The following is a 23,992-nucleotide window of genomic DNA, read 5'->3' as shown; positions in this document are numbered from 1 at the left end:
TGGAGATTTGTTGATATGGACTAAATTAAATAAAGTGAAAAGTACAAGGACTAAAGTGCAATTTTCTCACTTTGTGAGAGAGAGGCTATGCAATTTTACCATTATTAATAGATTTTTGAGACATAATGATGGGATTAAAATTACCATGCAATGAGGTGTAAAGAAGAGAAAATCTAATGGTAATTAAGCATGAAATGTGTTGAAATGTTGGTGACGGGGTTCTTTTCCCCCTTCCCTCACTATACTACTTCAATATTGGTCACCTAGGAGTATTTAGCCTTGCAAGGTGGTCCTTGCTTATTCACACGGAATTCCACGTGCCCCCATGCTACTCGGGTCAGAGCATAAGCTAGTGATGCTTTCGGCTAGAAAATCGTAGAATTTTCTGCACAATTAGAAGACTGAATGGAAGCAACTTGGACAACAAAAATAAGAGGGAAAGAAAGAAAATAAGGGAAGAAAGAAAGAAAAAGAAGAGAGAGAGAGAGAGAGAGAGAGAGAATTTTCCATGATTTTCCTTGAGTTCTACCTTAAAACCATAGCCTAATTTCATATCCTAGAGTGTTATGAGATCATTTTCTACCATTGAAATCAATTAGTTGAAAAAGAAAGTGAAGCAAAGCATAGGAAAGTGAAGAGAAAGGTTGAGTTCAAATGAAGAAATAGGTAAGCACTTAGCTGAATTCAAGTTAGTTTATTTTAATTTGAATATTTGAGTATTTAAATCTTAATATGAAATAATTAAATAAGATATGATTAGGATTATTGGATATTGAATTTAGTAGTGAATATGTATTTAAAGGTACGTTAGTAATGTAAGAAATGACAAAGTGATAATTTAGTGATTAGTGAATATTATGAAACTAAGGATTAAATTATAAAGAGTGGAATTTATTTACTTGTCATTGATTGATAAGTGAATAGATGTAGAATAGCAAAAATCACTATAGAAAGGACTAAATTATAAATAGTGTAAAATTTGGTATGTAAAGTAAATACTGTGATTAAAGGTTTAACTGAAGTGAAAAGTGATACTAATTAAGTGTTATAAAAGGAAATGTTGAATTTTCATGAATATATGGATTAAATTGTAAAATGTTTAAAATTTACTAAGTGTGTTAAATTAGTGAAATAAATATTTCAGTGTAGTGTTTTATGAAAATAAAGTATTATATGAAAATGAATTAAAATCCAAAATATAAAGTATTATAAATATGTGATATGCCAGTGTTCATGTGAATTAATGTATGCATGTGATTATGTAATTCAAATTGAATAACTAATGTGATGCAAAGATATATATGTGAAATGTAAAGTATGTTATATAAAAGTGAATATGTGAATGTGTGAAATGAAAATATTATGTGTATGCTTATGTGATTTAAAAGGAACGAATAAAGTGTTATGTGAGTAAATGCCTTAATGAACTTAAAAGGATATATGATATATAATAATGAAATAATTTTGGAGTTGAGAGAGGCTGGGGGTTCGGATGGGAACCAAGCTAATGTTGCGGGGGTTCAAAAGGGATTAGGAGAAGAGAAATGGGTCATATAATGTATTCACTAGAGTTCCCGTTATCAGAGTTGTGTTATAGGTTGTGAGTTTGTGTTTGGCCCGGATCTCTATAATGTATCAAAATTATTGAACTCTTTTGAGATTCACAAAGGACTACAAAAGTAATATGTGAAAGTAAAAGTGTTATAGTGATATATGTGATTCAGTAAAACAAGTGAATTAAGTGTTAAACGAAATATATAAATTAAGTGTTTATGTTATGTTTGTGATATGAGAAAAGATTTTGATATGTGGATGTGAAAGTTGATTAATGGCTATATGTGTTAAAATAAAACTATAAATTATAAAATTAATTTAAATGATTTTATATTTTGAAAATGAATTAAAAGTTTAAGTATACAAATGAAAGAAACTATGTGAATGAATGATTAAAAACTTATTTAAATTGTATATACATGTAGTAATATTGAATTGAGCTGAGTATTTACTAAGTTCCTCACATAGCTTAACATTTTTGTTTAAATGCGTAGATGAAATAAAGTAGATTGAAGATACGAAAAGTACTTCTTCACGAGAATCACATCAACTTTCAAAGTTTAAAGACTATTTTATATATGATTTTGGACTTTAGATATGGCATATATACTTAGATTTGGTAGTATAAATATGAACTATAAATATATATATTCAAAATGTTATAACGCAAATGTATGAATTAGATTTTAAAAAATGATTATGGTACTCAAATTTATTATTGGATCAAGTGAGTGGTGTTCCGATTGACTTCTTCAATATCTAATATATCCGGTTTTACTTCAAAAGACACTCTCGTCGGAATCATAATACCTTTTAAGGATTGGTTCATACAATTGGCAAGTGAAAGACTCTGACTCTTATGGATGTTGACTATCCTTTGCCGAGGTCTTTAATCAGTGTTAGGGGTTGATTATGGTGAAGATGTTTCGACGAGCACTTTTGAGCAGTGCAGCTGACAGCCATGAGGTTTCATGGAATTACCGCGTGGGCTTGGGAACCAACACCCGGTGCTCGAGGTTCAAGTTCCTCACATAGTTTTTCTTACGGAAACAAAACTACTTGGTCTACACATGGAATAGTTAAGGAAATGATTGGTATTTTCTCATGGTATGGATGTTGGTTCCCTTGGAAACCTACTTTAAATGTTACCCTTCGTAATTACATTATTAATCATGTTGATGTTGTAATTGATGATGGTGCTTCTGTGATCCACGAGTATGTTTCTAAAATCTTTTCATGAATTCAAAAAATGTTTGAAGTCATATTTCAACAAGAAGCAGTTACAGGCTAGGTGGATCCAAACATGATCCAATTCTAAAAGATTATTCAAGCTTCAGCTTCACTATTTAAAAATAATAAAAAAGTATAAATTTTATATTTATATTTATATTTTCATATTTGTATTATTAAATTTAAATAATTTTTTAAAATTATTTAATTTAGATTCAAGATGGATGAGACTAAATCAAGATAAAATAAAAATAAAAATTATTGTACAAGCTCGAGTTGTGTTAGGGTAGACAGGCTACCCAACCTGTGAACAAGTTTGAACATGTATTAAACCATAGCCACAACTTAATATAGAAGATGTTGTCATTGGTCGAGACTTTAGCTCTAGCCACACGGCCTTAAGCTTGGTTCCATCGACAACGAGCCTAAATTAACCTTCCATCAATGATTAGGAGATATTTTGGCACACTAAACCTAGACATCACATAAGAGAGTCCTTATAACAACGAGAGAGAATATGATAAAATGTACACAAGAGAGCACTTATAACAACAATAGAGAATATGAGAGAATGTGGAAGTGTTATTGATCTCAAAAGCTAGCTTGTGATGGGAGCTTAGGCAAGTCTCATTCGATGACGATTACAAATCATCTTAATAGACGGCCTAAATCTATTCCCTAGAACTTTCCCAACTACTTCATTAAATGCTATTTGTGTGAGAATTCTAGAGCTTCTAGAATCTTCTACTCGATTCTAAAAGGATTCGGTCCCTTCTTCGAATCTAGAGCTTTCGGGGGTTTATTCGGACTTCTAGAATCTTCCGAGACACTCCGTGAACCTCTTGACTCAGTTTTCTCAAGCTCACATCATCCCAGACTTGACCCGGTGCTTCAAGTAGCTTTGCACAAGGGCGGATGGTGACAATGTCTGATGCCTAAATTCTCGCTTTGGCATTCGCATTAGCTTGCGGCGCTAGATTCTGACTTCCCCTTCAAATATTCGCTGAGTTTTCAACTTAAATATCAACAAAAAAACAAGGTGCTTCAAAATAACCTTAAAGGCAATTCACGTCAACGATCGGAGCCATGTTTGTCCTAATCTCAACCCTCCATTATAATTCATCATTGTCAATTCATCGTCAAATATTTCACAGGAATCATTCTATCATTTTAAATTCTACTCACCAAATTTCCAAATCATCAAAATCTCCTTTTTTTTTTTGGGGGGGGGGGGTCTGTTTGATATTTAGAGATGTCAGGGAGGGAAAAGAGAGGCAAGGGACTAGGCAAAGTAGGAGCTAAGCATCACCGTAACGTCCTTGGTTATAACATCTAGAGATGTCAGTGTTTTGATCGGCTTAATCTACGAGGAAACCGGTGGAATTCTCAAGTTCTTGTTGAACATCATTCTCCGATACTTGAATGGAATGGTAAAGGGGGAGGACTGTCACCGCCGTGGATGTGGTTTATGCACTTAAAAGATGCAGGGTAGGACCTTGTATGTACCTGGTGGTTAGATGAATTAGGTCTTGGGGCTTTTCGGAATGCTTCAATATTTTTCCAATGGGTTGTGATTCGAATGAAACATGTAATAGATGAAAAGGAAATCAAATTAATGGAAAATTTACTGAAGTTCAAAATAAAGCAACTACAAGATTCTAAGTTTATCCTCTAAAAATGTTATTACAAGTGCTGTATAACAATAATCACTCGGCTTTCTGCTTCGAAGATTTTGGTACAGCAGGGTAGCGCAACTTGGTTGTACGTCTGCCGATGAATTTGAGAAGCTCATCAATTAGAATTACCGGGAAAGCAACGGCAATTACCAGCAGCCATTCATTGGTGCTGAGGGGAACAATCCCAAACACTCGAGCAAGAAATGGCACATACAGAATCAAGAAGTGCAGTCCGAATGAGACTGACATGGCTAAAAGGAGCCATGGGTTCACCCAAGGAGGCATCGTTAACAAGCTTCCATCTTCAGATAGGGCATTAAGGGAGTTGAACATTTCAATGGCTACCAAGACAGAGAGGGAAAGAGTCGAGGCTTTGATTTTCCCTGAATGAAAGTAGTCGCATGGGTCGGAATCGAATTTGAACACTTGGGAACCTGCTGTGAATGGTGACACAGAAAAACCTTCCCAAGAATCGCATTTACCCCAGTTAGCAAGTTGGGAGTAGGTAACAAGACTATGCCCATCTCCACTCAGATCAATGCCCAGGAAGCTATGGTGGGTGTACCATATGATGAAGACCCCGACAGTGGCTATCCCCACATAGAGCCCAATCACCTGGCACGGATGAAAGAAATAAGTGGGCTTACATCTTTGGTAAAATTCCACATTTATTTAGCCAAGGACAAGAAAAACATGAATCAGTTACCAGGTAGCGGAACAAGATCCAAGCAGTGATTAGTGAGTCGTCACTTCGTCTTGGAGGCTTCTTCATTATATCTTTGTCAGGGGGATTGAACCCTAGAGCAGTTGCTGGAGGTCCATCAGTAACAAGATTAACCCACAGAAGCTGAACAGGTATCATGCCTTCTGGAATCCCCAATGCAGAAGTCAAAAATATAGAAGCAACCTCACCAATGTTGGAGGATATCATATACCTGCAATGTTTTTTAAAGCAGAAAATTACGTCAGTCAATGTCGTTAATAAAAAACTAAAGAAATTGGCCAAAAATCTCATTTTCTATCTTTACATCTAAGTAACAACACTAACCTTATAAAGGCCTTCATGTTGTTGTAAATGGATCTGCCCTCACCAACTGCAGCAACTATAGTGCTGAAGTTATCATCTGCTAACACCATGTCAGATGCTTCCTTTGCAACCTGAAAAGAATCAAGCAAGGGATAGAGAAAGAGGATATAATAAGAAAATTATGCATTCATGAATAACTTAAACTAACTGCTAACATACTAGGTTTTGGGATGCCGAATTTTTACTATAATTGCCTGGTAATAGGCAATGAAGTACTAAGATTTTTAAAAGAACTACAGATGAAATCCTATCAAATGTCTAGAATAAGTAGGTGACTCAGATCAATATCTATAGAATGTCTGGAAATAGTGGTATAGTTGTATAGCTGTTCCAACATATATACATTCTGAATAAAAAGCAGCCCAACCATGCATACTGCATTGCATTCAACCGGGTCTCTGAATCATCACCCATAATGCTATTTCACAAGGAGAGCTGACAATATACAATTAGCAAGTAACCATATGGACATCATGGATATAATAGGAAAGGGTAGTGGATACCTCAGTCCCCACAATGCCCATTGCCACTCCAATATCAGCCAACTTCAAGGCAGGAGCATCATTAACTCCATCCCCGGTCATAGCAACCACTTCACCATCCTCCTTCAGCAACCTAACTATCTCTTGTTTGTGCCTTGGCTCAGCCCGAGAAAATAAAAGACCTCCACTCTGCCTCAGATGATTTTTCTGATTAGGATGATCCATAAAGTTCTTCCCAGTTAAGCTTCTTGAACTAATATCTTCAGAAGATCCAAATACGCCAATTTCACGACAAATAGCTTCTGCTGTGTTCTTGTTGTCTCCTGTAATGACCATAACACGAATTCCAGCTGCTTTGCAGTCCTCAATTGCTTGGCGAACCTCTTTCCGAGGGGGATCCTTCATAGGTTTATCCAAGTGCTTCAGAAAAAGGGGCAGAAATAAGAAAATAAAAATGCAAACAAACCAGAAGTAGCAGCTTACCCTTAACCCAACTAAACCGGCAAAAATAAGTTTACTCTCAATTGAAGAATAATTGGATGGATTAAGCAAAAGCTGATGTGCTGGATGATCTTCATCACCATTATATGTCGTGAACTCAAAAGGCTCTTCCTTATATGCAAAACCAAGGCAACGTAATGCATCTGTTGACATTTCATGAAGACTCTGTAAAATAAGATCCTTTGAATATTGATCTAGTTCAATGATAGAGCCGTCGCGTAGCTGCATAAAAGAGCTCCTCTCCAACAGATTCTCAACAGCACCCTGAAACGTTACACATGCACAATCAGAGTGCCATATTGAAAGGACGTGTAAATAAATTTTAACCAGCAGCAAGTATCATGATAAAATCTTACTAGGATGTTTACTGGCACCAAAAAGAAAAGGAGATTGGAGGAGAACAAATGGGCAACATAAATCAACAAGTGGTCAGTCCATGTTACAAGGCAAAGAGAGATGATTAGACCTTTACTAGCAATGCCTTTTGTCCTGTGCTGGAATTCACAATAACTCCCATGGACTTCCGATCACGGTCAAACTCAAGTGTCGCAATCCTTTGCTCCAATTTGTTCCACGCTTGACAGCAGCCTAGTGTAGAATAACAAAAGAAAAGAGAAAGCTCGGTAGGATCCAGAAAGCATCACCTAACAAACAACAAAACAATAGGAAATGAATCAGCTAACGTACGTTGATGGTCCCCATGACCCGAAGAGGAGCCATTCTCTTCAGGTAATCCCATTTTCTCAACCAGAACCTGAAATAAAAAAGAACCAAATAGGAATCTCAGCAAGATGAAAATATGCAACATGATCATTTAGTATAAACCGAGAGTTTACACTCTCCAAATCTAGAAAGCAAATCACAAGTGTCATGGGCAAACAAGGCCAAGCTTAAAATACAGCACACAGAATCAAGCTTAAAATACAGCACACAGAATCAAGCAGTAAATTGAAACGATTGAATTGTTGATGCAGCGATTTAGGTGTCCCTATTATATCACTTTAAAATGAACATAATCCATATCCAAAATATGATACAAGAAAAACAGGTTCAAAGCTAAGTTTTTGCTTTGGTTCTAATTCAGGTCAGTTTGGCTTTATATAGACATATCCAATATACAGAACAGGGTTCAATTTCAGAAATGGGGTTAGTCACCTTTAGTGCAGCCTCTGTAGGCATTCCAGTGGCAACATAATGACTCCCAGATTGCTCAACACCAGCATCATTGCAAACAGCACAAATCTTTGCAATCATTTGAAGATTGGCATCCATTTCACCAGCAGCCCAGCCTCGAATTTTCCCATCAAAAGGATTATAAGTAGTTCCTTCCACATCAAAAGCTCGCAGAGTGCCAGGCCTTGAACCCATAGCAATAAGCTTAGAAACAGCCATCTGATTGGTAGTCAAAGTACCAGTCTTATCAGAACAGATAACCGTTGTGCAACCAAGAGTCTCAACACTAGGCAGCTTACGGACAAGTGCATTCTTTTGAGCCATCTTTCGGGTTCCCAGTGCCAGACATGTTGTAATAACTGCTGGTAAACCTTCTGGAATCGCAGCAACAGCCAATGCAACAGCAATTTCAAAGTAATATGTGCACTTCTCAAATGAGAACTTAAAGTTGCTAGGCCAGCCATCAACATATTCCCAAGAAAGAAAATATTTCACATTAATAAGCCAAACCAACGCACAAATCACTCCAATTATCATTGTTAGAACCTCTCCAAACTCATTCAACTTCTTCTTTAACGGGGTATCATCATCGCTCTGCGATGCTTCATGAATCTGTGAATGCACCTTCCCAATCTCCGTATTCATGCCTATCTGGGTGACCATGCAGATACAATTTCCATTGACCACAGTTGTTCCAGCAAAAACCATACATTTCTTCCCTTGAATATCTGTATTCTCGGGAACAACCTTCGCAGTCTTGCTCACAGCTTCACTCTCTCCAGTCAATGATCCCTGTTCAACTCTTACAGTTGAGCTTATCAAAGTCAAAACCCGCATATCTGCGGGTACCTTATCACCAACTCTCAACTCCACAATATCACCTGGGACAAGCTCCTTTGCATGCAAATTTGAGACCTTCTTACCATCTCGAACTACATTTGCCTGCTCTGATTGAATTTCCTTCAGAGCCTCCAAGGCTTTTTCTGCATTGCTTTCTTGCCATATTCCAACAATGGCATTCACTATCAAGATCAAGAATATAACAAGCGGCTCCACAAAAGCTGTTATCTCCTTCTCCCCTCCTTCATCACCATCTAACCAAGCTAAAACAAATGATATAATAGCAGCAAGCAATAATATCCTAACTAATGTGTCATTAAATTGCTCCAGAATTAGTTGAAATATTGATGTGCCCTCATGCTTTTCTAACTCATTCCATCCGTAAATCTCCCTCCTTTTTTCAACTTCAGCACTTGATAATCCTAATTCTCGATTCGTTTGGAAGTTTTCTTCACATTGTTTCACATCCTTTGCCCAAGCAGGAAAATTTTCTACCTTGGAAGAAGCAGCACTGATTTTTTCTCTCTTCCCATGGTCTTCCTCACCTCTCCCCATTGAAATTCAATGCTGAAGAAAAAGTTCTTCAAGTAATTGAAGAAAAATCAAAATAGCTTAAGTTAAAAGTTGAAACTTTACTTCCTATCTTCAACAGTGGACCTGAAAGCAAAAAAAAATTAAAGTAACATCATGATCAACAAAGTAAATTAACAAAAACCCAGTAAGCATTAAAAATTACCAATCTATTTGTCCCCAAAACAATAAGAAAAGCAATAAAAGAGTAAATAAAGAATACCGCTTTCTTCCATTACCCATTCCACTTTTTCTTTTTCTTTTTACAAATTTATACATTAGAAACAATTAACCAAGGAGTAAAAAACTGGAGTTACCCAGAAGCATCTCTAATTTCCGGTTCAACCACTTGAAAGGATGAGTCAGCATAAATTATAAAAAAAAATCAAAATTTTTCAAAAAGAAGCAAAGGAAAATCAGTATAAAAGAAGTATATGAGAAAAGAATTCTAAAGATATTAACATGTTTAATAAGCAGGTTTTAGTTTCGTGTTCAGCAAGACTTGGCATCCAATATTGATAGAACATTTCCTAAATAGAAAAGGCGATGCAAAAAACAATTCCTGCATGCTAAGGTCGTCATTTTCATGATTTATACATGGGAAAGCTGCGCTCAAAGTTGCTTAAAACTTGACAAAAAAAAAAAGAAATCATTATATAGTTCTGGTTTGGCACTAAAAGAGAAACAACCCAAGGTCGGTTTTGAGTTTGACCAAATCAAAATTGGAAATTTTATCGTTAAGAGCGACTTCAATATCACCAGATCGACAGATGAACACCCATCCAAACCAGACAAACATTCAGGGAATAAAAATGAAATACTGAAAGATCTAACCTTAAACTGAATGAAGAAGATGTGAAGAACCGAAGAAGAGAACAGAAAGAGTCTGAGGAGCAGTTGGACAGTTAAAAGGACGAATTAAAGAAAAAAATAATTGAAAATCAATCAGATGCCCTAAGGGCCCCAATTTGGGCCTTTCAATCTATGATCACTTGGGCTAAAAAGAGTCCATATCAATGAAATATTATATCATTTCCGGTTTTATTAGATTTTTAACTGCTTTTCATCGTATATATTTTATTCGTTCTTGATTTCCACCTTGTCTCCCATTTTCACTGATCCAGTCTCTTTATTCTTTAAGCACTTCTATGTTTCACTTCCAACAAAGAAAACAGTTCTAAATTTCGATTGAATCCATAAATCCGATCTCATTTTTTATCATTAAATTTCTCCTAAATTATCTGTTCATTAAATTTTCTCAGCAACCAAACACAATAGAAATATATGAATCAAAAGTAAAAATGAAAAAAAAATAAAAAATGCTTACCAAAATCCTGGAGTTTCTCTGTTTCCACTCAGCTTCTGATTCTTTCTCTTTTTTCTTTTTTACTCTATAATTTTTTTAAAAAGAATTTTTTTTCTTTTAACTACAGTTTTGATCTTTGGGATCTTAATAAATAGAAAGGAGAGAGAGCGATCCAATGGCTAGAAAACATCGCTTTCTCTCTATCTCTATGTGCGTATTCTCTTTTGTCTTCTTAGAAGGACCTAGATTCCACAGTGCCTTAACTAATAAGGCATTGCCACGTGTTCATAGATCAAACGATAGGCCCACGTTAAGTGATCGCTTTTCATGCCCTTTCCCATGTGGCAAACAAATAGGGGCGACCTTTTTGTTTCAATGTTTGTGGCCTCCCACACTGAATCTCCCCTTTCGTAAAGGTGCACACTTTTCTTTCTTTCTTTTTCAAGCAATTATAATAAAATTTTCATTTTTTTTTAATAACATACCATAGTACAATTTATTAATAGTTTATAAATTCATCAAATGCAAACTTTCTAATTAATGCTTAAAAAATTTCCTATTCCTTTCCTACTTCCCTTGCTAGTAAAGAATTTGGGGTTGATATAAGAGATAATATATAATTTGGGCCCTAGACTTATTTATTTGTATCTAGATGGTTCTTAAATATTTCTAGATTCAATTGGTTCTTAAACTTGTATTCCATCAATCAAGTTAGTCCATTTACACTAACATCATTAGTTTGTGTTACCATAGCATTTCTAGTCAATGTGGTGATGTCATGTGGCAACATCTCAGAAAGTAAACATAATTTATATATTTATATTTATATTTTTTTTAATTTATGTTTGTTACTTAGCACATTGAGAGGTTATCGCATGGCTCCATCGAATTGGTTAGGTCCAAAATAAAGTTTAGGAGCCAATTAAGGATAAATGGATAAGTTGAGGGGTCAATTATATATTAACCCTTCAAATATTCTATTGATTTGTGTGACCATTCTAAGTTTCTTTTTATTGTTATTGGGGGTTTTCTTGTGGGGACATAAAGATGGCGTGATAGAGTTTCTTCTTGCAATTGAGTGTATATTTACAAATTTAAAAAGGATTTTCTTCTATATGCCAACTTTTCCAATGCTAGGAAACTAACATGAATTTTATTTATTCAAGATGAAAATGTGTAAAGTCAAATTTGGATATGGAATGTTTAAACAAGTCAAGTTTGCTTTTAATTCTATTTTGAAGAAATAATTCATTATAGGATTACCCAAGCTAGCCTTCACTGTTATTTGAGCTTAGGTAAATGTATATATATGCGCTCATATGAATATACTCAAGAAAAATTAATGTTACCAATCAAACTTGGCACAATTAGTGAAAGTACTAGAGATTTTGAGCATTGAGTACTTAGGATTCAAGATTTATTATGTGTGAGTTTTAGTCTAATGTATCGATTTGATGTAACATTATAATTTCTCTATTTTTTTTTTAGGATAAATGTGAGGTATTTGTATTGTACATATAAATGTAACATATCAGCTGGTCTTTAATAGCTATGAATTGGGAGCTTAGATGGCATCTTGTTGCACAACTATTGATGGCCAGGGTCCATGATTGTGTTTTTCATAGGAAGACTCAGAATACATACTCTATCTCAATGGAAATTCCAGGGAAATTTCGGCCACATTGACGCATGCTAGAAATCACTGGTGTTGCATTCAATGGGGGATTAGGAAATGTCACAGGCACTCCAAATCCCAACGTCAACGAGAAAATTCTCTTTTAATTTAAACCTATCCATATCATCAATGAATATTTTAAACTGTAATCATTCCTATCTGCGTCTTCTTGTCACTTTCTCAAAGAAATAAACAAGTTGCAGATTGGAGGTCTGAAAACGCTGCATATTTTTCTGCAATTCAATCTTACTTTAGTTACCAGGAAATTTAAGTGAAACTGAGTTTCCGCAGTAGGCATGAAAATGGTATGAATGGAATATTGCCTATTTGCCATTCACTTTCATCACTCGATGTCATCAAATTTGTATTGTTATAGTGAGCAATGCTATTCTTGTTTCTCTTGGGGGAAAAGATGGGGACAAAACTGTACGAGTAAGTTGGAATTTATCATGTCATCTGGCCCGAGGGAAACTGTCACCAAACAAAGTGCGAAGATGAGTTCATAGTTAAGACAAAGCTCAGCCAATAGTTGTTGACTCTCGTGTCTACTTTTCGTTTTTATTTCTAGCCCCTCATCTGGATTGTTCTCTCAACAAGGGTATATAACTTGGACCATTTTTTGGGCAAAATAGAGTGGACAATGCTCAATTTCAGCTCACCACAACTTTGGGCTTTGCACTTTAGCAACTTTTGGGGACAAATACAAAACCCGACGTCTTCTATCCTTTTTAGGCTTTTTCTTTCCTGTTTGTTCTAATTATATAAATTTTCTTTGAAATCATATTTGGCTTTAGTACCATTTTCCTTGTCTTATAAGATGCAAAATGTTGATGTATTAAACAGGATAGTCCTTGGAATTTGTTGGGTGTAGGTTGGAAGGAAATTACAAAGAATGAAAATGTTATGTCTTTGGAGTGTGTTATAATGCTTTTTTTTCTAAGAGGTTTTAAAAGAAAAACAAAGAATAATCAAAGGACTCATAGTATGTTATAGTTTTTTTTTTTTTTTAAATCTCAAATCAACTTTCAATTCATATATTATGTGTATTGTTAGGGATAAACTTGTATATGCAACGAGCAAGAATAGTAAAGAAGAAATTGAAAAGATCGAACACACAAATTTACGTGAAAAAACTCCTCAAAAAGAGGATAAAAACTATGGAAAAAAAAAGAGATTTCACTAATATAAAATATGTACAAAGATGGAGAGAATCAAAGAAAGGAAAAACTAGAAACCCCAAAAGAAAAACCCTTCAAACTCAAAAGCACAGAATTCTCTCAATCTGTATATTTTATGTTGTTGTATAAACCTAGGGTAACTAAAGCCTATTTATAGTTTAAAATTCATAAATGTTATGACTAGAATATCCCTAGGTTAATCAAATTTTAAGTGAGAAACTAAAACAGAGTTTAATTGAGAGAAGAAAACCGAGAAACTTGAGAAACACGTCACCACATTGTGAAGTGGCTTTTGCGTCGTCGGGATGAAAATTTTCTTCTTGTTGTGATGTCGGTTGCTCGTCGTGACGTCAAGCTTTATCTCGTCGGGATGTCACTTACTGTTTTGTCTGAAATGCGAGCCATACTCCACAAATCTCCACCTTGACTTGTATTTCACTTAACTCCTTTGCCAAGCCCTATCACGGGCCTAATTTAATCTTTGTCGAATACTTACCAAGTCCAAGTAGTGCTCGAACTTTGAAACTGGAAGACTTTTTGTCAACATGTCGATCAGATTGTGTTATGTGCCAATTTTGTGAATTTGAATATCTCCTTGAATGATCACCTCTCGAACAAAATGGTATCGAATGTCTATATGCTTTGTCATTTCGTGGTGCATCTGATCTTTGGTGAGATGTATGACACTTTGATAATCATAAAATACGATAGTTGCCCCTTTCTCATTAACCAATTTGCTAAACAAGACTCTTAACGAAATTGCTTCCTTTACAATTTTAGTGATTGTCATGTATTCAGCTTCAGTAGTTAACAAAGCCACTATGGCTTGAAGTATAGCTTTCCAACTAATGACACAATTTCTGAAATCAAATAGATAACATGTGAGAGACCTACTTTAAATTGAGTCTCTTACATAATATAAATCAATATATCCAGCTAAACTCTTTTGGCTTCTTTCGAACTTTAAGCACATATTTGAAGTACCCCTCAAATATCTAAAAATCCACTTAACTGCATGCTAGTGTAACTTACCTGGTTTGACCATGTATCTACTAACAACATGTAAAATATCGGGACGAGTTCATACCATTGCATGCATTAAACTTCTAACTGCACTTGAGTAAGGTACTTTTGACATATACCTTTCTTCTTCTTCTTCATTTTAAGGGGAATCTGAAATTGAAAGTTTAAAATGTGCAGCTAAGAGAGTACTTACCAGTTTTGAGTCTTGCATCTCAAACCGCTCAATGATCTTCTTTATATACCTTTGTTGCGACAAGAATAATTTCTTGAAACGTCTATCACTTGAAATTTTCATCCCCAAAATTTTCTTTGTTGCAGCTAAATCCTTCATCTCGAACTTAGAGTTAAACATGATTTTAAGTTGTTTAATTTTAGATGGATCCTTAGTCGTAATCAACATGTCATCAACATAGAGTAACAAATATATGAATGAACCATCATCAAGATATTGTAAATATACACAATTGTCATACTTACTTTGTGAAAAACCAATACTTAACATGAAGGAGTCAAAATTTTTGTACCAGTACCGAGGAGACTACTTCAGACCATATAATGATTTTCGTAGAATACAAATATGATCTTTCTTACCTTCAGTTTTGAAGCCTTCCGATTGTTGCATGTAGATGTCCTCCTCAAGGTTACCATGAAGGAAAGAAGTATTTACATCTAACTACTCTAACTCAAGATTGTTTAATGCAATGAGAGCCAAAAGCGCTTGAATGGACGTATGTTTCACAACATGAGAGAAAACATCATGAAAATCAACCCCTTCGACTTGACTGTAGCTCTTTGCGACTAATCTTGCTTTGTACCTAGTGTCGTTTGAACCTGAACCTTTTTTCTTCTTAAATGCCCATTTGCAACCAACTATTTTCTTACCGATGGGTGGTTTAACTAGCCACCAAGTCTCATTCTTTTGAAGTGATTTCATCTCTTCTTTCTTAGCAACGAGTCATTTGCTAAAATCGAAGGCTTGAACTTCCTCGAAATAACATGAAGAATCGGTTGAATCAATGCTTTTTACAACACTTAAATCATATGTCACTAGGTTCCCTTCATAGTATTTCTGTGGTGGTCAGATTTCTCGTCTTTTCCTATCATGAGCTAACTAATAATTCGTTAATTGAGATGGTGAGGGTACTTGTGAGTCGGATGAAGTCTCAAACTGATATAAAACAACTTCGATCTCGTGAGAACCAAAATTTTTTCGTGTCGTCGCGATGTCATGTGTTTCTTCGTCAGGATGATGTCCCTGATTGTCATGATGTTGTGATGTCATGCTCCTTCTTATCGCGATGTCACTTACTATTTCTTCTTTCGGCTCCACCTTATTTGAGACACTCTGGTTTGTTATGTTTTTAAATGTAGGCGACCCCTTTTCTGAATGAATCATGACAGATTCATTGAATGTGACATCTCTACTAACAATTATTTTGTTGGTTTCCAGACACCACAATTTAAAACCTTTCATACCTGAAGAGTATCCCAGAAATATGCACTTTACGACCTTTAGTTCAAGCTTTCCCTGGCTAACTTTAGCATAAGTAGGACAACCAAAAATTCTAAGGTTAGAATAATTAGAAAGATTACTTGTTCAATGCTTAATGGGGAGATTGGTTCGCCAGATGGCTTGCCAAATTGACGGCTTTAGCCTATAACTCCTTCCTTAAACCTATATTGGAAAGCATACATCGGGCCTTTTCAAACAAAGTTTTGTTCATCTTTTTAGCAACTTTATTCTTCTGCAGAGTACCTACAACAGTTTGATGTCTTTCTATTCCTTCTCGTTTCCAGTAATCATTAAACTCTGATGAACATAATTTGAGACCATTGTCTGTCCTCAATTGCTTCACGGGCTTTCTATTGGAACGCCGGCACCCCTACGGCGCAGCGAAAAAATAAAACACCCGGCGATCCTAACCATGGATCTATGTGTGAGGAACGAATCGGGGTGAAAAAGGGTTTCAAAATTACCGAATGGTGATTCTGAGTAGACAACGACACCTCGGCAATGAGTAATATGATCTACTATCGAACCAAGCCACAATCTTTGATGACTCCGACCTCTACGTAATCCACCTAATTGACTATGAATAGAAGGAATCCCCAAACAGTTTTGGAGAAAACTTTGCTTTGACAGCTGCTAGACTCACCAAGCAAAGAAAAAATGAGATTTTATATTTTATTATTTTTTAAGGGTTTCTCAAAATTAAATAAATATAATAATGTTTAAAAAATTTAAAATTATAATTACATTAATTATAATAAAGATTTTAGTAAACTATATTTATTTATTTATATACGGACCAAAATCATATTCTCATTATGTGTACAACAACCTTGTACATATAATGTGTTCGATATTTGATTACCCAATTAAATTAATTCTATAATTAATTTAATTCATGCGACAACCAAACACAATACCGATTATGTTTTATTCCGTTCATTTCAACTATAGGGTGTGACCTTGTAGGTTCTTGTAACCTTAGCAGTAATGTTAGAACGATTCCAATGTTACAAACAATGAGTGGCACCTAGCAATGCATCATTGCTACCTAAGTCACAAGAAATCATGATTCGACATAACCTTTTTATCATTAATATTTTCATGCACTAATCCTTAAGTCCTTTATCTCTGGATTGAACACAAGTCATGGAATAGTTACACTTGTATAGTTCATTCCATGTTCTTTGATATCTTAAGTAGACTATGATATACAAATAAGTATGACATCTCATATCAGCTTATTTGAGCATGGCCATGCATTTCTAGTCTCACTCAATCAAGTGGCCTAAGATATTACTCCCATTATGTAGGAAGGACTTATCCTATATCGATCAACCATATCCCTCTACATAGATTGTGGTATATCCAATATCAGCCTTTATAGAACAACCAGTTACGGTGTATGTTTGACTGTATCAAAATATACAACTCACGATGTTGGGATTATGATAATCTCAAGTCTGAGGATCATATACATATTAATCACTATGAGTAATGTCGTGACAATTACATAATAATCCAAGAAACATACTCATAACGGGTCAGTCCAATATGTTGTTCTCTAATACACATATTCATGCATCGATTCTGACACTCCATATCAATGACAACTCTTTATCATCAATCAACTACATGTTAGTCTTAATGCATTATTGTTGTCCTATCCAACAATAATACTTGACTAAGGACCTTTTAAGAATAATCATATTATTCTCAGGACATTATTATAAAACAATTTATTTATACACACAGAAAAGAAACTGAAATAATAATGGTAACGCCTTATATTAATAAACATGATAAATCAAGTATGTTATTACACCAATCTTATGATTGATCTTTGGGCATACTCTAACAATCTCCCACTAGCACTAAGATCTATCACTTATATATCTAATACCAAGCGACTTAGTGTGACGATCATACTTCTACTGTGTCAGAGGCTTGGTCAGGGGATCAACAATGTTATCAGCTATAGGTACTCTGCATATCTCTACATCCCCTCGATCGATAATCTCTCGAATAAGATGGTAGCACCTAAGTATATGTTTGGATCGCTGGTGAGATCTAGGTTCTTTAGCTTGTGCAATGGCTCTATTGTTATCACATCGGAGTTCTATAGCATCTGATATACTAGGCACAACCCCTAGTTCAGTAATGAACTTCTTGATCCAAACCGCTTCTTTTGTTGCCTCAATGGCTGCAATATACTCGGCATCTGTTGTAGAATCGGCTACTGTACTTTGCTTTGAACTCTTCCAGCTCACAGCACCACCATTAAGGCAAAACATAAAACCTGATTGTGATCGAGAACCGTCCTTATCGGTTTGGAAGCTGGCATCAGTGTAACCTTTTACACTTAACTCTTCCTCACCTCCATATATTAGGAATGTATCCTTAGTTCTTCTTAAGTACTTAAGGATATTCTTGACTGTGGTCCAATGACCTTCACCGGGATCTACTTGGTATCTTCTCATCATACTTAAGGCATATGAGACATTTGGACGGGTACATAACATGGCATACATGATAGATCCAATAGCGGAAGCATATGGAGTTTTACTCATGTGTTCTCTCTCTTGTAGATTTGAAGGACACATTTCCTTCGAGAGTGAAAAACCATGTCTCATAAGTAGGAATCCTCTCTTAGATTCTTCCATACTGAACCCTTTCAGTACTTTATCTATGTATGTACTTTGGCTTAGACCTAGTAGTCGTCTTGATCTATCTCTATAGATCTTTACTCCTAAGATGTAAGTGGCTTCGCCCAAGTCCTTCATAGAAAAACAACTTCCTAACCAAGTCTTAATAGACTGCAAGGTAGGTATGTCATTTCCTATGATAAGTATGCCATCCACATACAGTACCAAGAATGTTATAGTGCTCCCACCAACTTTCTTGTTAACACATGGCTCATCTTCATATTTGATAAAACCAAACTCTTTGATTGCATCGTTAAAACGAAGATTCCAACTTCAAGAAGCTTGCTTTAATCCATAAATGGATCTTTGTAGCTTACATACCTTTCTAGCATCCTTTGGATTGACAAAACCTTCAGGTTGTGTCATGTACACATCCTCTTCAAGTTTCCCGTTAAGGAAAGCTATTTTGACGTCCATCTGCCAGATTTCATAGTCATGAAATGCAGCAATAGCGAGCAAGATCCTGATGGATTTAAACATAGCTACAGGAGAAAAGGTTTCATCATAGTCAACACCATGAACTTGGCGAAAACCTTTAGCGACTAATCGCCCCTTATATGTTTGTACATTACCATCCATGTCGGTTTTCTTTTTGAAAACCCACTTGCACCTTATGGGTTTCACCCCTTCGGGTAGGTCAACCAAAGTCCATACTTGGTTTTCATACATGGAATCCATCTCAGATCTCATGGCTTCAAGCCATTTCTTAGAGTCTGGGCTCGTCACCGCTTCTAGATAAGTCCTAGGCTTATCTTGATCTATAAGTAGAACGTCACCATGCGTTGTAATGAGAAATCCATATCTCTCAGGTGCTTGGCGTTCTCTTAAAGATCTACGCGGTGGTTGTGTTTCTACATCAGTTACTTGTTCCTCAATTCCTTATGGAACTTGTTGTTCTATCTCCGGTTTAGTGGTATTTTGTAATTCTCGAAGTTCTTCAAGTTTAATCTTTTTCCCACGTCCTTTTCTAGAAAAAAATTCTCTCTCTAGGAAGACACCAGTCCGAGCAACAAGTATTTTGTTCTCAGTGGGATTAAAGAAATAATATCCTTTGGTTTCTTTTGGATACCCCACAAAAACACACTTTTCAAATTTGGGTTCAAGCTTAGTAGACGTCTGACGTTTAACATAAGCTTTGTAACCCCAAATTTTCATAAAAGACATACTGGGACGTTTCCCAGTCCACATCTCATATGGTGTCTTTTGAACCGATTTAGATGGAACATGATTTAGTGTGAAAGCAGCTGTCTCAAGTGCATGTCCCCAAAAGGAAGTCGGCAGATCAGCATAACTCATCATGGATCGGACCATGTCTAATAAAGTTCAATTTCTTCTCTCAGAAACTTCATTCCATTGAGGAGTACCAGGAGGAGTAAGTTGTGAGACAATCCCACATTGCTTCAAAAGATCATCAAACTCTAAGCTTAAATACTCCCCTCCTCGATCAGATCAAAGTGTCTTGATAGTTTTACCTAGTTGATTTTGTACTTCATTTTTGAATTCCTTGAACTTTTCAAGGGATTCAGACTTATGGCGCATGAGATAGACATACCCATATCTACTGAAATCATTAGTGAAAGTAATGAAGTAGTGAAATCCTCCTCTAGCTTGTGTATTTATTAGCCCACATACATCAGAATGTATTAGGCCCAATAAATCACTAGCTCGTTCACTTTTACCAGTAAAAGGAGATTTAGTCATTTTTCCCAATAAGCAAGATTCACATACTTCAAATTGTTCAAAAATAAATGAATCCAAGAGACCATTTTTATGGAGCTTGGATATGCGTTCCTCACTTATGTGGCCCAAACGACAATGCCATAGATAAGTTTGATTTGAGTAATTTATTTTTGATCTTTTAGTATTTATGTTGTAAATGAGATTCATTTGATCTAAAATATAGAGGCCATTAATCAATTGTGCCAAACCATAGAAAACATTATTGAGATAAAAGGAACAACAATTATTCTTAATAATTATCTCAAAACCAATTTTGTCTAAACAAGAAATTGAAATAATGTTTTTAGTCAAACTAGACACATAATAACAATCATCTAAACATAAACCAAGTACACTAGGTGTAACACCCCTAACCCATATCCTTCTCCAGAATTGGGTTATAGAGCATTACCGGAGTTTACAAATTAATTTTCAGACATTTCATTTCATCAAGCATTCATATTTATGACCAATTAAAATCAAAACACTTATGAGCTAACATTAACCAATTTAACTTATACAAGTCATTATAACCAGAATCAAATCATCCAAAATTACCAATAGAACCAATGGATAATGTGATATATCTCCAACAAGCTTCCAACCCAATCAAGCTTCCGATAATCATTTAAATGCATCAAATAATTATACATATTACCAATAATAATTCGATTCCAATAATAAAACACACACATATATATATATAATATTCATTACCAAATAGCATTCACTTCAATTAAAATTATATAGAATATAGCTCATACGAGCTCACCGAACTAAATTGCAGAAATACCAAAATTCAGGGACATTTTGGAAATTTTCTATTTTTCTCATATTTCCACCCAATATTGTTCTAAATTTCATTAAATTTTGTAATTTAGATAAATAACCAATCCATTTCATGCAATTTGGTCACTTTTTGACATTTTTACAAATTTACCCTTAAAGTTTCACATTTGTTCAATTTAGTCCCTGGACCTAAAACATGTAAATTGGTCATTTTTAATGAAAACTCATGCTAGTTATATAATCATATATTTTCCTCCTCCTCCTCTCCATTCCACATCCTTAATGTATATAACATGCTTATAGGTAACATTATTTATAATTTCACCATTTACTTATATAAATTCATTCAAAGCTGTCCACTTAAGTTGTAGTCACTAAATTATTTATATCTTGAGATACAGAACTCCAAATTAAGATCCGTAAATTTTATCTGAAACTAAACTCGCATATGTTCTTACCATAAACTTTTCAAAATTTTTGGCTTAGCCAATAAGTACAGTTTATTCTTTAAATTCATCCCTATTCTGCTGTCTAACAATTCCGACCCTTCTTCAGTAAAAATTAATTATCTCCTCGTACAAAATTATAATGATGTTTCCATTTGTTTCTATTGAAAATAGACTCATTAATTATTTAAAAATATAAATTTAAGCCTCTAATTATTTTTCTCCAATTTTTGATGATTTTTCAAAGTCAGTACAGAGGAACCCGAAATTATTCTGACCTTGTCTCACAAAATTTATTATATCTCATGATTTACAATCCTATTGCTTAAACCGTTTATTCTATAAGAAACTAGACTCAATAAGATTTAATTTAATATTTTATTCATCCTATAATTATATTTCCAAAATTTATGGTGATTTTTCAAAGTTAACCTACTGCTACTGTCCAAAACTGTTTTAGTGCAAAATATTGATTACTAAGTTTATAGCACTCTTCTTTTCCTTCTCTACACTATTTCTCATCACTTTCTCTTATTTTCTCTTCACTAACATATCAAGAACATAAAACCTTATATAATAAAACCCTACATTAACATCAATTTCATACTTTTTCAATAATATCAAACTCAAAAATATATTGAAATCTTGATGCTCTTACCTTGCTCAATTGATTTCAATCTTTAACTTGATTTTCTCTCTCCTCCAGCCTCTATTTCTTGAATCTAACTTGATATTCTAGCTCCCCATAGTCTCCTTGTTATCTTTCTCTCTTGATGGATATGGAAATTCTTTTGATTTTTAGGTGAAAATAGTAATTTTTTTGAAGGAGGGACCAAATTGTAAAGAAAGCAAAACTTTCTTTCTTTCTCTCTTCTCCTCATGTTGGATGCATGGAAGATGATGGGTTGTTTGGTTTTTTCATCTTTCTTTCCACATATATATACTAAACAATAAAATAATAAAATAATAAAATAATATTTAAAAATTAAATTAAAATATTAATAAACTAATATTTATTTATTTATTTAATCTAAAATATCTCCAACATCATCATTATCTTCTAGATTTCTCTCTCTTCTAAATGACCATTTTGCCCTTCATGATCTTTTAAAATTCCATCCTTGAGTCATCCCTTAATTTGGTAAAATTACGATTTAGTCCCACAAAATTCTTCACCTTTTTCAATTTGGTCCTAATCCATCCATTTTTCTTAGTTTCTAGATCATTCCACCCTTAAAATATTTACACCTTTGGTCCTTCAACTTTTTTGTATTTACACTTTAACCCCTCAAATTTTGAATATTTACTCTTGACCCATAAAACTTTTCTCACTTTTTCGATTTAATCCTTTCTTGAATTAATATGTCATAATATACTTCCCAATGTTGACATAACTCAATATTTCCCTTTTTATCACTTTATTTCCTTATTTTACTATACCAAGGATAATATCTTACTGTAGAAATTTTCAAAATATTACATTTGTGGTCCCAAAACCACTGTTCCGACTAGGCCCAATTTCAGGCTGTTACACTAGGCAAAGACAAGTTATATGTTCGCACAGCTAATGCAACAACTTTTTCTCCATTTCCAACTCGTAGGTCCACATCTCCTCTAGCCAAAGTCTTACTCCTTTGCAGTCCCTGTACAGAAGTACAAATGTGAGAACCACAACCAGTATCTAATACCCATGAAGTAGTAGTTGATAAATTAATATCAATAACATAAATACCTGAAGCGGATGTTCCGCTTACTTTGGCCTTCTTGACTTCCTCAAGATAGATAGGGCAGTTTCGCTTCCAATGTCCAGTCACACCACAATGAAAAAAGTTTCCTTCCTTAGCTACCCCACCTTTAGGTTTCAATACAGCCTTTACTTTTCCATGCTTGGGCCTACCTTTGCCCTTGGGCTTTGTCTGAAATTTGGCCTTTCCCTTGCCATTGTTATTACGGACCATCAGTATAGGCTTGGGTCCAACCTTTTTCATGTTGCCTTCAGCAGTTCGTAACATACTGAGCAACTGTGGTAGAGTCTTATCAATTTCATTCATATTGAAATTGAGGACAAACTGGTTGTAGCTATCCGAAAACGGTTGCAGAATAACATCAGTGGCCAACTCTTGGCTCAATGGAAACCCAAGCTTAGACAGGCTTTCAATATAGTCAATCATCTTAAGGACATGAGGTCCTACTGGGCTTCCTTCAACCAGCTTACATTGGAATAAGGCCCTAGAGATATCGAACCTCTCTTGTCGTGCTTGCCCCTGATAAAGTTCTTTTAGGTGCTCAATCATTTCATAAGCAACTATGTCCTCATGTTGCTTCTGAAGCTCAGGATTCATAGTGGCAAGCATAAGACATCCAACGTCTACCATGTCATCGAGATGCTTCTTGTAAGCATCTCTATCTGCCCTCAAGGCATTAGCGGGTGGTTCGTTAGGAACCGGTTGTTCAATGACATATAATTTTCGTTCTTGTTTGAGGACAATCCTCAAGTTACGGAACCAGTCAAGAAAATTTAAACCATT

General features: G+C 34.9%; 1 protein-coding gene across 1 annotated transcript; it reads right to left on the bottom strand.

The window, feature by feature from the left end:
- Positions 1 to 4,376: 4,376 nt before the first annotated feature.
- On the bottom strand, positions 4,377 to 10,035 carry LOC105790942 (calcium-transporting ATPase 1, endoplasmic reticulum-type). The gene is made up of 9 exons (XM_012618770.2): positions 9,948 to 10,035; positions 7,686 to 9,200; positions 7,218 to 7,284; positions 6,997 to 7,118; positions 6,513 to 6,794; positions 6,051 to 6,428; positions 5,509 to 5,618; positions 5,167 to 5,395; positions 4,377 to 5,075 (listed from the first exon to the last, which is right to left on the bottom strand). The coding sequence occupies exons 2-9, from the start codon at positions 9,096 to 9,098 to the stop codon at positions 4,491 to 4,493; spliced, it is 3,186 nt and encodes a 1,061-aa protein (XP_012474224.1). The 5' UTR covers positions 9,099 to 9,200; positions 9,948 to 10,035; the 3' UTR covers positions 4,377 to 4,490.
- Positions 10,036 to 23,992: the final 13,957 nt, after the last annotated feature.

The sequence above is a fragment of the Gossypium raimondii genome, chromosome 7 (assembly GCF_025698545.1).
Source record: "Gossypium raimondii isolate GPD5lz chromosome 7, ASM2569854v1, whole genome shotgun sequence".
Taxonomy (NCBI): domain Eukaryota; kingdom Viridiplantae; phylum Streptophyta; class Magnoliopsida; order Malvales; family Malvaceae; genus Gossypium; species Gossypium raimondii.
The sequence above is the reverse complement of the archived record's forward strand: the minus strand, read 5'-3'. Positions and strand labels throughout refer to the sequence as shown.